The sequence below is a fragment of the Nanorana parkeri genome, unplaced genomic scaffold (assembly GCF_000935625.1).
Source record: "Nanorana parkeri isolate BGI_ZX_2015 unplaced genomic scaffold, ASM93562v1 scaffold7, whole genome shotgun sequence".
Lineage (NCBI taxonomy): Eukaryota > Metazoa > Chordata > Amphibia > Anura > Dicroglossidae > Nanorana > Nanorana parkeri.
The window spans coordinates 2,276,650-2,290,230 of record NW_017306275.1 but is presented as its reverse complement, the minus strand read 5'-3'; the positions used below and the strand labels follow the sequence as shown (position 1 = coordinate 2,290,230).

General features: G+C 36.7%; 1 protein-coding gene across 12 annotated transcripts in view; it reads left to right on the top strand.

Annotated features, from left to right (window-relative positions):
* Nucleotides 1–13,581, top strand: part of EPB41L3 (erythrocyte membrane protein band 4.1 like 3) — a 115,241-nt gene that overhangs the window by 85,231 nt on the left and 16,429 nt on the right. For 6 of the 12 annotated variants that reach the window (XM_018553630.1, XM_018553669.1, XM_018553662.1 and 3 more), the window contains 5 exons: nt 643–744; nt 1,497–2,222; nt 7,485–7,607; nt 9,670–10,008; nt 11,066–11,194. In XM_018553630.1, coding sequence (XP_018409132.1) covers nt 643–744; nt 1,497–2,222; nt 7,485–7,607; nt 9,670–10,008; nt 11,066–11,194 — 1,419 coding nt within the window. The remainder of the gene's footprint in view (nt 1–642; nt 745–1,496; nt 2,223–7,484; nt 7,608–9,669; nt 10,009–11,065; nt 11,195–13,581) is intronic. The other 6 variants (XM_018553703.1, XM_018553694.1, XM_018553654.1 and 3 more) reach the window with 5 other exon arrangements.

The window sequence follows — 13,581 nt, the reverse complement described above, 5'->3', positions numbered from 1 at the left end:
AGGGATTTAGTTTTTTTCAAAGTTGACAATTCTTTGATTTTTTTGCTGCAGAACTGCTGAGCCCATTTTGTAGACTGGGCTAATATTTTCGTGGATGTGGATGGGCAGGAAATGTGAGGCGGGGAGGAGGTGCGGCGTGTGGAGCGTGGATGCTAGCGGGTCTGGCAGTGGCGAGCGTGAGGAGGTTGCCGCGCACAGCGCGTGGAGCTCTGAACAGGGACAACTGATTGGAAGCCGATTATTCGATTATTGAAAAAGTTGACAACTTTTTCAATAATCGATTATAATCGATTATGTCGATTAGTTGTTGCAGCCCTAATTAAGTATTAAGCTAGTATTACGAATATAATATAAACAAATAAATTTTTAGTCCTAAACATAGTCTCTTTTCATGATTAGTCCCACAAAATGGGGGTTTTGCTATTATTTACAAATGAATTGATAACTCTGCTGGGAGAAAATATTTAGCTTACTGCCAGCATATTTCTGTTGGGTATAAGAGCCATGAAAGTAAATGCATGTTTTCCTATATCTGTATTCTGTTCACATATTTTCTTGCAGTAACACTAAACAAACTGCTGTCTTATGGATTCAAGTAAATGCTTCTGATTGTTGGATTCTTATTGGTTTTTCTTCCGTTAGCCAGGGGACATAGTGAAGAAACTTCGGGAAGCAAGAGCCACCAGCCCTGTGGCTACTTCTCAGCAAATCATTATGCAGAAAACTATCCCTTCATCCCCAGAGGTTATTTCTTATTTGTTTGAATTAGAGAAAATCCCCCATAACAAATATTAGTTGGTGCCTCTCATCATTAAGTAATAGAAGACTATATGTGGTATCAAAAGATGATTCATATAAAATCATTTTTTGAAAGACTTTTGCATTAAGGGTGATCATAAGCACTTGACCATGTAGCACTTGGGTGAGGATAAGACCATTTATGGCTATTCTAGGCCTTTCTGACTGTTGGTAAATGTTTATACAGTTTGGCATATCCTTGAGAAGCCAGAAATATGCAATTAACTTCAACTTTTTTACCTGGCAGGCAAGTCACCACATGTATACTGGCAAGAAGGGCATAGGTCTCTCCACCCATTCTTGGGGGAGACATCTACCTGTCTATGACCACCCTATAATAAAAGTTGTGCCACAGTGAAATGGTCCCATAGTTAGGTGCCCTCATTGTAAACAAGGACTTGTGTGGCTCCCTGTCATGATTATATTTAAGTTGTGTGAAAACTCAAAAAATAAATTGTAAGTATTGTTCATAGCAGCCAACTATACACTTATTTTTTCCAACTGTATCAGAAAAATACCAGGATTAATCAATCAAATTGGTTGCCATGAGGAATACACACATTATCTTTTCCTTTATTTGATATATAAAGCTTGATGTGTATTTTATCATTGGAAAGCCTAGATAAACTCTATTCAAATATAGAGCCTAACAATAAGGACAAATAAACGCTAATTTAGATTTTATATCTCACATATAGGGCAAAGACGATTGGGTTCTTATAGACAAAGTACCCACTAAAATAGTTGATGGTGAAACAAAAACCATGATCACTTACAAAGTGACAACTGTGAGCAGTGACAAACCAGTTGAAACATTTAAATCCAGCACCTTTGGAACTCAGAGCCTGGAAGCTTTGAAAATGGAAATTAGCGCCCAAGAAGAAGAAAACAGGCAGAAAATGTACACATTAGGAAAATCATATGACGCAGTATCTGGAAAAATTGTAACAATGACGAGTAAAGGTAAAGAAGGGGAAAAGATATTACAGCCCTCAGCCTTAGAAGTCAGACAGAAGTTGGAAAAGGACATTTCTCAAACCGTGAAAATCATTCCCATCACTGTGGCAGGAAAGTATGAAGTTGTTGAAACATTTAGTGAAGAGAAAGGTAGGAAAACTCCTGAGGCACCAACCATAAAGAGGAGAATGTCAGAGTCACTGACCCCCATTAAAGAGTCAGATTCCCAGCTGGCTAGCCCAATAGAAGAGGGGCTGAAAAAAGTCCATGATGCAGACACCTCTGTGAAGATGGTAGAAACGATGATCACAGATAAAAGAGCAGAATATCAAGATTATGAAGTCAGTAAGACAGAGGTTCCTGCATGGAAGGATAGGAAGCTCTCAGAATGGCGATATACACGAGAACAACCTTTTACAATTGCAACTGCTCACTATGTCACCGAATCGTCTGCATCCAAAGTGGTGGTAACAAGTGCCAATGACCCCATCCTCACAATTAAAAGCATGAATTGCAGACATCCCCCTGCTTCACAGTTCCTTCTTTTACTTGCAGCTTAACTTTATGTTGGCAGCCAACTTTTATTTATCCGTTTTTATTATGAGCACTGCAGCCTTAGCGGGCATTGCAAGGCTTTATAACTGAACATAAAAAAAACCATGACTAAAAATATTTTAATGTAACTGCTTTGCCATATCAATAAAATTGTGCTTAAGCCAGCATTTTTACAGATCTAACAGCTTATTGGCTCTATTCAACAGGGTCTAACAAAAATGTATGCATTTAGAAAAGGGTATTAAACATAGCTGTGGAAAACTATTGGGCTTATGTAATCACATAATGAAAAGAGCAACAGTTTTCAGCATCTTATAGCCAGCTATTGAAAACTCACATTCAATAGCTTAATTTTGGGAAGAAAACCGATGATTTAGTTGCCCTAGATTATTGAAAAACACTGCTAATTGCTATATATTAGTGAGTGATAGCTAAAAAGAAACTGACTTTTATTATTCTGACCATGCAGAAGATTGGAGCGTGTTATACCCTTTTGGCTAACTTAATAACGATACAGACTTTCGGGATACCTTATATTACTTCTCCAGGCTTTATACACTCCTGAAACTCGCACAGTAGTGTAAAAAACTTAAATACACAATCAAAATTGTTGATTTTTTTTTAACATATCTGAACAGCCAAACATTGCATCTCTATTAAAATTGTGCCTACAGATAAAAGGGACATACTTGAATAAGAACAAAAGTAAAAATTGCTATTTCAATCATTTATTCAAAAAATATATAAATAGAGGTAATGGTGTACTGTGGAAAAAGTACCATCAGAAATGCAGAAATCAGCATCAAAAGCTGATATTGCCCCCCACCCCCTACTTATTGTAAGCATTTTGCAAAACTGCTTTAGAACAGATGGCATCAAGCACACTTTGATGAGACACAGAATGAATAATACACTCAGTGACTGCTAGCTGCCCAGGCCCTGTAGCAGCAACCCCATACAGTTTCAAGGTTATGAAGTTGTTTTCCTGAGATACTGTCTTTTACCATGACCAAACAACCCTTTGATTGACCAGTCTTCAGCACATTGTTCCAGAAGACCTGGTTTTTGCCTATATTTTAAGTGGCATTTTGCCTTCACCTCAACTGTTGCAAGAGTTATCTGAACACCCCACATTAAAATGTTGGGATTCTTGGAGACTTCTGTTAGCATCAAAATGTCACTTCTTACTTACTGTGTACTTTTCCATATGACAAATCTGCATTATAGTGGGTATAGAAAAGAATAATTCCCCTTTACAATAATCACATTTTGTTGCTTTTTGCATTTGCATTTGAAATAAAGAGAGAGACTTATTGTTTTATCCAGCTGTGCAACTTATAAAAGCCAAGTGAAAGATATAACACCAACATGTCAGAGAAAAATTCAAAAACAGAATTCTGAGTTGTAAAAAGGATCACCCCCTTGTGTCAGTATTTTTTTAACCACATTTTGCTTTAATTACAGCCATTAGTCTGTTGGGATATGTCTCTACTAACTTTGCATATCTAGTCTTTGCAATATTTGCCCACTCTTCTTTGCAGAACTGCTCAAGTTCAGTTAAATTTGAAGGTGACCGTTTGTGGGCTGCAGTCTTTCCTGACAAGTGCTCCATTCCCTGCTGCAGAGAAACATCCCCATAACCGGATATTGCCACCTCTATACTTTACAGTAGGAATGGTGTTATATGGTTAGTGAGCAGTATTGGATTTCCACCAAACAATTACATTTTAGTCTCATCTGATCATAACACCTTTTTCCATGTGGCCTCATAATCGTCAATGTGCGTTTTGGCAAAGCTCAGTCGTGACTGCATGTGGCCTTTCTTGAATAGTGGCTTTTTTCTTGCAACCCCCCCATACAAGCCACATTGGTGGAGAATTTGTGATATTGTCACATGCCCACAATGACCACTCTTTGACATAAATTCCTCCTCTGGCCTCTCTGACCAGTTTCCTCCTGGCTCTTTCATCCAGTTTGGAGCGACGTCCTGATCCAGTGAGGGTCTGTGTTGTACCAAATACCTTCCACTTCTTATCCCGGAGATTTTTTAACAGTGCCTTGCCACCCGTAGTTGATTCTTTGCTTCAGTTGCACTACCAGGGACTGAACTACTCCAGGAAAGCTCTTTTCATGCTGTGCTAATCAAAACGACATAATGATCACAGTTGAAAGTCAAATGGCTTTGTGTGCCATTAAGAAGGTGATTAGTTACACCTGATTGCGATTACAAGTCATTTTTAGGAGGGGGTAATCCTTTTTCCAACTCAGTGATTCTGTTTTTGAATTTCTTAAAAAAAAATTCTGACATGTTGGTGTTTTATCTTTCACTTGGATGTTATAAGTTGCACTGAGTAAATAAAGCTGGATAAAACAAAAACTGTGTGTTTTCATTTCAAGCCGCAAAGCAACAAAATGTAATTATTTTAAAGGGGGTGATTCTTTTCTATACCCACTGTATGTTCATTTAGATCATGAAAATAAATACAGCATTTCAATTTTATGTGTCATTTGTGCAAATATCACCTTTTCTGTAGGCACTATTTTAATCAAGATTTGATATTTGTCTGTTCATGTACGTAGAAAAAGTCAGCTATTTCCATGGGGTGTACTTACTTTTTCACAAACCTGTGTTCATACAAAGAGTGACAAGGAAGAGCAATAAAGTATAAATATTAAAAAAAAACTTTTTTTTTTTTATATTTCATTGCTACACCTTGTAACTTTGTGTATACATATGTGGGGTTCACAATCATCTTCAGAATTGTATAACTCCTATAAAAGGGGTTTAAGGGATTCCAAAAGCTTGGATCTTTAATAACTTAAGTTAGCTAATAAAGGCTATCACTTAAAAGCAAACTTTGTGAATTAATCAATGGCTAACACAGTACAGTACTCTACTAGCATGCTAAGCCTCTGAAAGCTGACTTCTCACTGGCTGCTGTGGTTTAAAACGCACTCTTTCACTTTATACTGTAAGCTAATTAATTTTACATGTGCTTTAATCCATACTGAAAGACACTGCATGTTCAGCATCTTCCATCCCACATGGAAACTATTTAACTAGATGATATTGTAGAATGTGAGAGTACACCATAGCACAGTGTGCTATCACATACCACATATGATCAGGGTAACAGCAGAACTCTACAGAGTGCGCTGATAGTTTTCTTGACGTCTGTAAAGGGTTCTAAAAAATAAAATTATTTTTATCATTAGTGGGATTGGGTGTCTGAGTTGCCAGATTTAAAGAGATGTGGTTCAATCATTTGTTTTTAATGGCAAGCCATTTATGCTTCAAGTATTTAATCACTTCTGTCCATAATCATTTGTAAAAGTTGGAGAAGATGACACTGGTTGTGAAAATGTTTTGTTGTGGTCATCAATACCCAGTAAGATGAAATAGACCTTCCAAAGCATTTTTGTGGGGTTATGCTTTATTTTTTTAGGTCTCAGTACTGAAATTCAATGTAATTTTTACCATACGAAGCATCAAATTGATAAAGGACTGCATTAATTATTATTGATGCTTCCTCCCTGTCCATTTTAATGATTTTCCTTACATTTGGCTGTTGAATAGGGCCTCTGCTTTCTTACAAGCATTATTAACGTGTGCTGGTTTTATTTTCTTACTTTCTGCCTTGTCCTTTAACCTTCATGGCTTCTTTCCCTAATATCCTATTGTGTTGTACATTTATCGTATTAATATTTAAAATGTTTCTGTTATCTATCTCATGTCTGTCAAATTTCTCTTTTTCATCTTAGTTATTAAATCGAGACCTGACACTACAAAGCTGACTTCCAGGTCTTATTTCTTCCTCTAGCTTATCAGAGGAGTTGGGGAGCTCCTAGTTCCTTTTTTGCATTGTTTTAATTCATAATTTGACTCTCCAGCTATCATCTCCTTGTGATAAGCCAGCCAGGGCAAACTGATATGCTGATAATTTTACTTCAGCAATAGTTGGAGAGATGGCTTTTTTAGAGGGCTCAGTAAATCTAAAACTCAAGTTGGCTTATGTAAAACCTACATTGCTATTAAGTAGATGTGTTCTGTATCTAAAGGTTCCAAATCAGAGTTTACATTATTGGTGACAGTATTGATATTGTGGCTGATGATATAAAATGATAGGTAATGCCTCTATACAACAAATACTGAACCAGGATTTAATACCTTAAATTCTGTCCAAGCATACCTTTACATATATGTCCATGATTGTTTAGGGAGAACCCTGCCAGTTCTGTAGTCGTAGAGATTTGTCAATAATGGGGCACTATAACATTTTCTTGCATTATTGTGACATTTCATTATGAATTAAAATTTTGATTGAACTCACTTGTTCTATTTTTTTTTTTACACATGCATTTGTAATTTTAGCAGTGATCTGTAAATCAGTAATTAGGATTTCCTGCTTAAAATAATCTCGGGCTAATGGAGATTCTGTTGGTTTTCACTTGGGTCAAACCTGACCCATATTTTAAGATCTATAGATATTACAATGCTTTTAAAAAGCCTTACTTGTAGTATAGATTACATTTTGTGAGAACATTTTCTTTTCAGAGCTCCTGTCAGTCCAGTCAAACCTTAGAGCCAGAATTAGCAAATATGTCACCAGCACACCAAAAAGATTTCCACAAATGTCCATTTAATGACATATTGCCATTCAATTACACGAGTAAGATGTGCTGGTGACATCTTTGCTAATTCTGTGTTGGTCACTGCAAGCACCCACCTGTCGTTGCAGGTTAACCACTTGCAAGGTTTGGAGATATCTACTCCAAACCTTAGTCAGTCCCAAGATCCTCCAAGTCCATCATGTGACTTCACCTGTATCATAAACCTGTTTGCTGCCTTTTCATGGACATGTGTATTTACACAGAAACTCCAACTGGACTTAAAAGCATTGCATCTATGCTAAGAAGGGGACCTTGGTTGTACCCATTTTCTTAACTTAATAACCTTCCATTTGGAACCTCTGGAGCTTTTTACAGTTTTTTATTTAGGGCAACTTGTGTTTTTAGGTTTAGTGCCCCTCTCAAGCAAAATATATTTCTCTTATACTATAACTGCCTCATACTTCTGTCTGTTATTCATTTTATGACTATCTGTCTGTCTCTCTGTTCCGCTCTGTTGTATGTCTCTGTCCTCTCAATGACTTTTCATTTCTTTGTCTGTCTAGACCAAAAAGGCTTCTGGTGACAAACTCATGGATGGTTCTGATATCTACAGTTTATTAGAGTCTTCAAGAAAGCCATCTGAGTTTATAGGAGAGGTTACAACTACTTCACAAAACTGGGCTCAGGTGGCTACTTAATTGGATGTGCTTAGTAGCTTCTATATAAAGCTTCTGATATAATAGTAATATGTGCATGATTTCTTTTTTTATGACAAGGAAAGAGAAGGCGATGTGACATTGCTATAGCTGAAGTGACACAACGATCTACAATCGCTGCTACACTTAGAACCATTTAGATAATACTCTGAAAATATTCCACATAAAATGTTTCTTGAAAAGTAGAAGCTTGGAGGAGAAAAATATACAGCATCTTGGCTATTTGTTGCCAAGTAATGGAAATTCTATTGCTGCAAATTTTGCATTTAATGAGACGTAAAATAAGAAACAAAAAGGAAATAAAATACTTAGATTTGACAAGGAAGCTTTAGTGCTGCATTATTATATGCTAGAAATGGTCTGGAAACATGTGTAAACATCAATAAATTCTCTTTCTCTCCATCAGTTAATTTAGTGGTCGGTTGAATATAAATAAAAAGAAGGAAAATGTTTTAGATTAGTTTCCAATTTTGCATTTCATTGCCCAAGAGCATATGATTTATAGTATTCATTTTTAAAAAGGTATATGCAAGTATTAAGATCTACTGTTTCTCTAGATACTCGCAGACAACTGTGAGGGGCCAATTCATAAACAAATGGAGATGCATATTATAATCTATTTTTAAATAATTACTTTTTGTTTATATCTGCATTTAATGATTTGGGCATTGGAAATAAATCTCCAAGTTTCGTGTCCTCATTGTTGTTATAAATTGTTTGGCACTAGTAAGATGTAGTGTCAGAGAAATGCAGCTGTCAGTAAAGTACTGGACCTCGATCTGGGTGTGATTTTTGTCTTGGTCCCCCTGCGCTTGCCACTTTGTCCTTAGAGCTTGTGTGCTATTTATGCCACTGCAGTGATAACCATATATTGGTTTATCCCAGCAGTCTTGCTAAAGGAAAAAAATGGGATAATATAGCCTTAAACTATATCCAGGCCTAACCCAGATAAAAGAACTTTGAAGAGCCTTTTAAATTATGGCTCTATTGCGGCTTCAGCATGGTACGGTGACTATATAACCATATAGGATCTATTCAGCTCCTATACACTTCATACCTTTCACGGAACAAATAGAAGTCATCCTATGCATATTAAAAATGTGCTGAATTCTGTCACTGGCAGGAAATAAAGGTTGAAGTGTCAGCTGAGAGTGCTTTCCTGCCTTGGTAAAGGCTAAAGTGTATCTAAACCCATGAACAACAATTTGATGTATTTCAGCTTACCAGTACTTGGGATGTGGTGGCTGAATTAGTTTCAGCATTTATATTTTTTTCAGACTTTTACTCTTTATTCTTTACTGGCAACCCTGCCAGTAACACACTTCCTGTCCTATGGTCACAATACTCACTCACTGTACTATATCTGTGTATCTATGCTTTGTTGTCTCCCTGGAACAGGAAGTGTACTAGGATTACACAACACCTCTTTGTTTACATAACATATTGGGAGTTGTTCTGTAGTCCACAGAGAGAGCTTGGAACAATGCTCTCTGATAAATTAGCAGAGGCAGAAAGCACAGTTATCAGCTCACAAGATTTTTGCCAGAATCAACAGGTATTTTCCCTTCATTTTACAATCATATTAACAAAATACTTTCAATGTATCTTGAAAGAAACCGACAGGGAGCAAAAAAGAGAAGGTGTCATGTTTTACCTATACTTCATGTGATATATTTATAAAGCAGTTAATCTGGTGGTGAATCAATCACGGTCATTAAAAACATGCTCCTAAAATATTTACCTCCATTAAATGTCAAATTTCATCCTATGTAAATATGCCCCATAAGACTTGTTCAACCACTATGGTTGCATGAGGGGTCACATGGGTGTTTTCTTGCTTTAACCTAGGCCTGTGTGCTAGACCATTCGTTTTTTCCTTTGTTTTCAATTTTGTCTTTACTTTTTTGCTTCTAATGTTCATGTTTTGCACTTCGGTATTTTTACATTTGAAATCTGAAGATTTGTATAGCTTGAATAATTTGCAAACCACCTTGAGACTATTATTTATTTGACCTATTTTTTTTTTTTTTAGAAGACTGAATCAAAAACAGAATGGGAAACCATTGGCACGGAAGTGGGACAAGAGGACACAGAGCAAAGAATGAAAGAGAAGGTTGTGCAGGGGATAATCAGTTTGGAGGAGACGGGGAGTGTGCATGCAAGCGGGGATGCTGCTCAACTGAGTGCAGAGCAGTTGGATGGTGCAGCTAAGGCAAATGCAGTCATTGCTTCTTGCTTGAAAGGGAGTGAGGAAGCTGATAAAGAGGAAGATGTGGCTGTTGATGCTTCTGCTGCTAGTTATGCTCAAGAGGAGCAGCATGGCTCAGATATTCATGACACACAGCTATTGGATGGCAAGCCTCATGACGAGGTAACTGGCTAACATTGACTTTGCCCCTTTTGTATATCTTACATGTGCAGATGATAATTCTTTCAAAAACCCATGCTTCTGCTTTATAGTGCTCTGCTTCAGAACATTGATTTTATTTTTGCTTGCTTTATTTTCCTTTGTTGTTTAGAGGGTACATTGTCCAGTAAAAATCCACTAAAGTATATTCAACTCAAATTTGCCTTTGGAAATAATGTGCATGATCTATTAGGATAGTCAAATTTCATTGTGAAAACAAATCATAATTGAAATGCACTGCAGTAGTTCTCAAACATTACTCTAATTTGGCTCTATTGTTTCAGTACCAATATCTGTCTGTATGAGGTTCTACGTTAATCTCACCCTTGACATTTCTTTTGCTGTCAACTTAAAGCAGAAGATGATAGTAAAGCAGTCCTCTCTTAATTTTCTTTTTATTGCTGTGGAGAATTTAAATGGATCTGGAGTATTCTGTCTACAACAAGCATAGATAGTAACTGCTGTAGCAGAAGGGCAGTACAGGGCTCAGCAACTGTATCTTGCCACTGTCACCATTTAAGTAAAGAAATGCCAGGATTGTGTATTGGTATTCCAGTGGAATGGAATCCAATTCCATTGGGTTCCTATAAATATTGTGTATAGATATTCTATCTAAACCTTTTATTTTTTGTTTTTGTTTACATAACCACGTTTATGCAAACATGAGGAAGGTATCGGTTTTTAATGTAATCCTAGATAGCCACACTAAATTTGTAAATGCTAATTCATTCAGGCTAACAACATTTTGGTATAAACCAACCCGTTTGCTTTGTGCCACTATCTTAAGGCACCCAGATAAATTGGATGCCCGTTTGTTACCTGTTCTAACATGGCATTCATCTCTTTGGTGTGGTACATTGCCACAAATTACCTCAGGAACCATCCATTGACCAAACAGTCTATTAAACTGGAAGTCTTACTGTCAACTGTTAGACAATTATTTTCCGCTGACTGTAAAAAATAGAAAAAACTTATCTTGGATCTTTAATCTAAAGAAAAATGAAATTCTCTTTTCACTCAGTCACCCCTGGTGAAAACCGAGATCATCACTTTTGGCACTATCGCAGATGGGGAGAAGCTGGATATTCCCACAAAAGATGTACCCGTAATACATACAGAAACTAAAACCATTACCTACGAGTCACCAGAGGTAATATACATTGAAAGGAAGTCCTGTTACTGTTTTGTTTTGGGGGTTTTACCGGTGCTAGTTACAGTCTACATCATTCTAAAAATCCTGTTTTGCACAATTTGTATTCTTCCTAAAAACTATTAGAAAAATAATATACTTTTTCCCAGTTTTTTTGGGTAAAATTAGGTACCTCGGCTTATATTCGGGACGGCTTATACTCGAGTATATACGGTAATAACATAGAGGACACCTACGACTGCAGTGCACATCTCTGCATCTCTTAGGTTAGACAGATTTTATAGCAATTTCCTTTGTAACCATGTGAAGGCACTGTAGGTACATTGTGCAGAAGGTTACTTTTTTTTAGAGTTCTATAGCAAAATCTTGGATCCAGCAATGGACTCAGACTGGGAGTGACATCTGTAGTTTCTAGCATTCCACATATAGGACTCTGAAGCGTAATGCCATTTAATTAAGAAGAGCTGCCACAGATCTCAGATAACAGGAAAACAAGACTATCTTATTTTTTTTAGAAAAAAAGTTTAGTTTATTTAAGTTTGACCCTAAATGTAAATGCATACATACATAAACCTATTTATCTAATTTAAAATGTATGCCTTCCTAAATTCAAATGTAAAAGTTACTTTGAGGAAAACTTGATACCTGTTCCCTTTAGTGATGCTATTGTCCTGGACCCACTAATAGTGTTCTGGGTCCTGATAGAAACTATTTGGAAAACTGTTTTGCCAGTACAGTAATACAAATATTATAGGTGGTTGGATAAGGATAAGATTGGTTTAGATATTTTTGAAAAATAGAGCTCTCTTCTACAACTCAGGTGAAGTACAACATGTCTAAATAAAACTGCCCAGCTGTATACATAACAAGATTTTTTTTTTTTCTTTGTTGGTTATAAAAAGGTAATCATTCTAGGCAATTTTGTGTATGAAAAATGTCACCATTGAGCCATGTTCAAAATACAATTCAATACTTTACATGTGGCATTTTCATTATGTCAGTATATTTCATTTCATGGAATTTTCCCAACAGCAATCAATGATAATTATGAAGCTAGTCGATGCTTTGGCCACATACACATGCCTTACCCGATATGGTCAATCAGACTTTGTTTAACCACTTGCTGACCGGGGTGTTTATACCCCCTTCCTGTCCAGGCCGTTTTTCAGTATTCAGCGCTGCGGTACTTTGGCTGACGCTTATTCCGTCATGCAACGCTGTACTGAAATTAATTTTATACCATTTTTTGGGGACACGTAGAGCTTTCTTTTGGTGGTATTTAATCACCACTGGGGTTTTTATTTTTTATTTTTACTATATAACAAAAAAAGTACTGAATATTTTTTTAAAAATGGGTTTCTCTTTATTATTTTAGGAAACATTTATTTTTACCCAATTTTTTGCTAAAATATAAAATTTAGGGTCACGTCGGGTAAATAGACACCAAACATGTCAAGCCTTAAAATTGCGCGCGCCCGCAAAATCGCAAAAAAACCAACCTAGCCAAAATTGGTCAGAGGCGACGCTTTAAAACATTTTACCGCTCATCAGTTTAGTGTTATCAGTGATTGATGGCCCTAAAATTATTGCGACGTTTGCGGCGATATGTAACACGTTCGGCATAATTGGAGCAATCGTCGTTTTTGCATGTAGGCGCATCGAACACATTTTTGCGCATCTATGTGGGGATGGGGGACTTTAAAAAAAATTTGTGGGGTTTTTTTTTGTGTGTACATTTTTATTTATTTTGTGAGCAATTTTTTTTTTAAACTTTTTTTTACACTTTATTGTTATCACATAGGGTGCTAAGAAGTACCCTATGTGATAACAAATTACAGTGATGGGTCCCCTTTATGGAGAGATCAGGGGTCTCTAAGACCCCTAATGTCACCTAGGGACCCCCAGAGAAGCTGATGAAGCACAGATCTGCTTCATCAGCTTCTCTCCGGTTTCTGTACCGGAGAGGACGTCTAAAGACACCCACCCGCATCCAGGAGACTCCCTTTTTTTGCTAAAATATAAAATTTAGGGTCACGTCGGGTAAATAGACACCAAACATGTCAAGCCTTAAAATTGCGCGCGCCCGCAAAATCGCAAAAAAACCAACCTAGCCAAAATTGGTCAGAGGCGACGCTTTAAAACATTTTACCGCTCATCAGTTTAGTGTTATCAGTGATTGATGGCCCTAAAATTATTGCGACGTTTGCGGCGATATGTAACACGTTCGGCATAATTGGAGCAATCGTCGTTTTTGCATGTAGGCGCATCGAACACATTTTTGCGCATCTATGTGGGGATGGGGGACTTTAAAAAAAATTTGTGGGGTTTTTTTTTGTGTGTACATTTTTATTTATTTTGTGAGCAATTTTTTTTTTAAACTTTTTTTT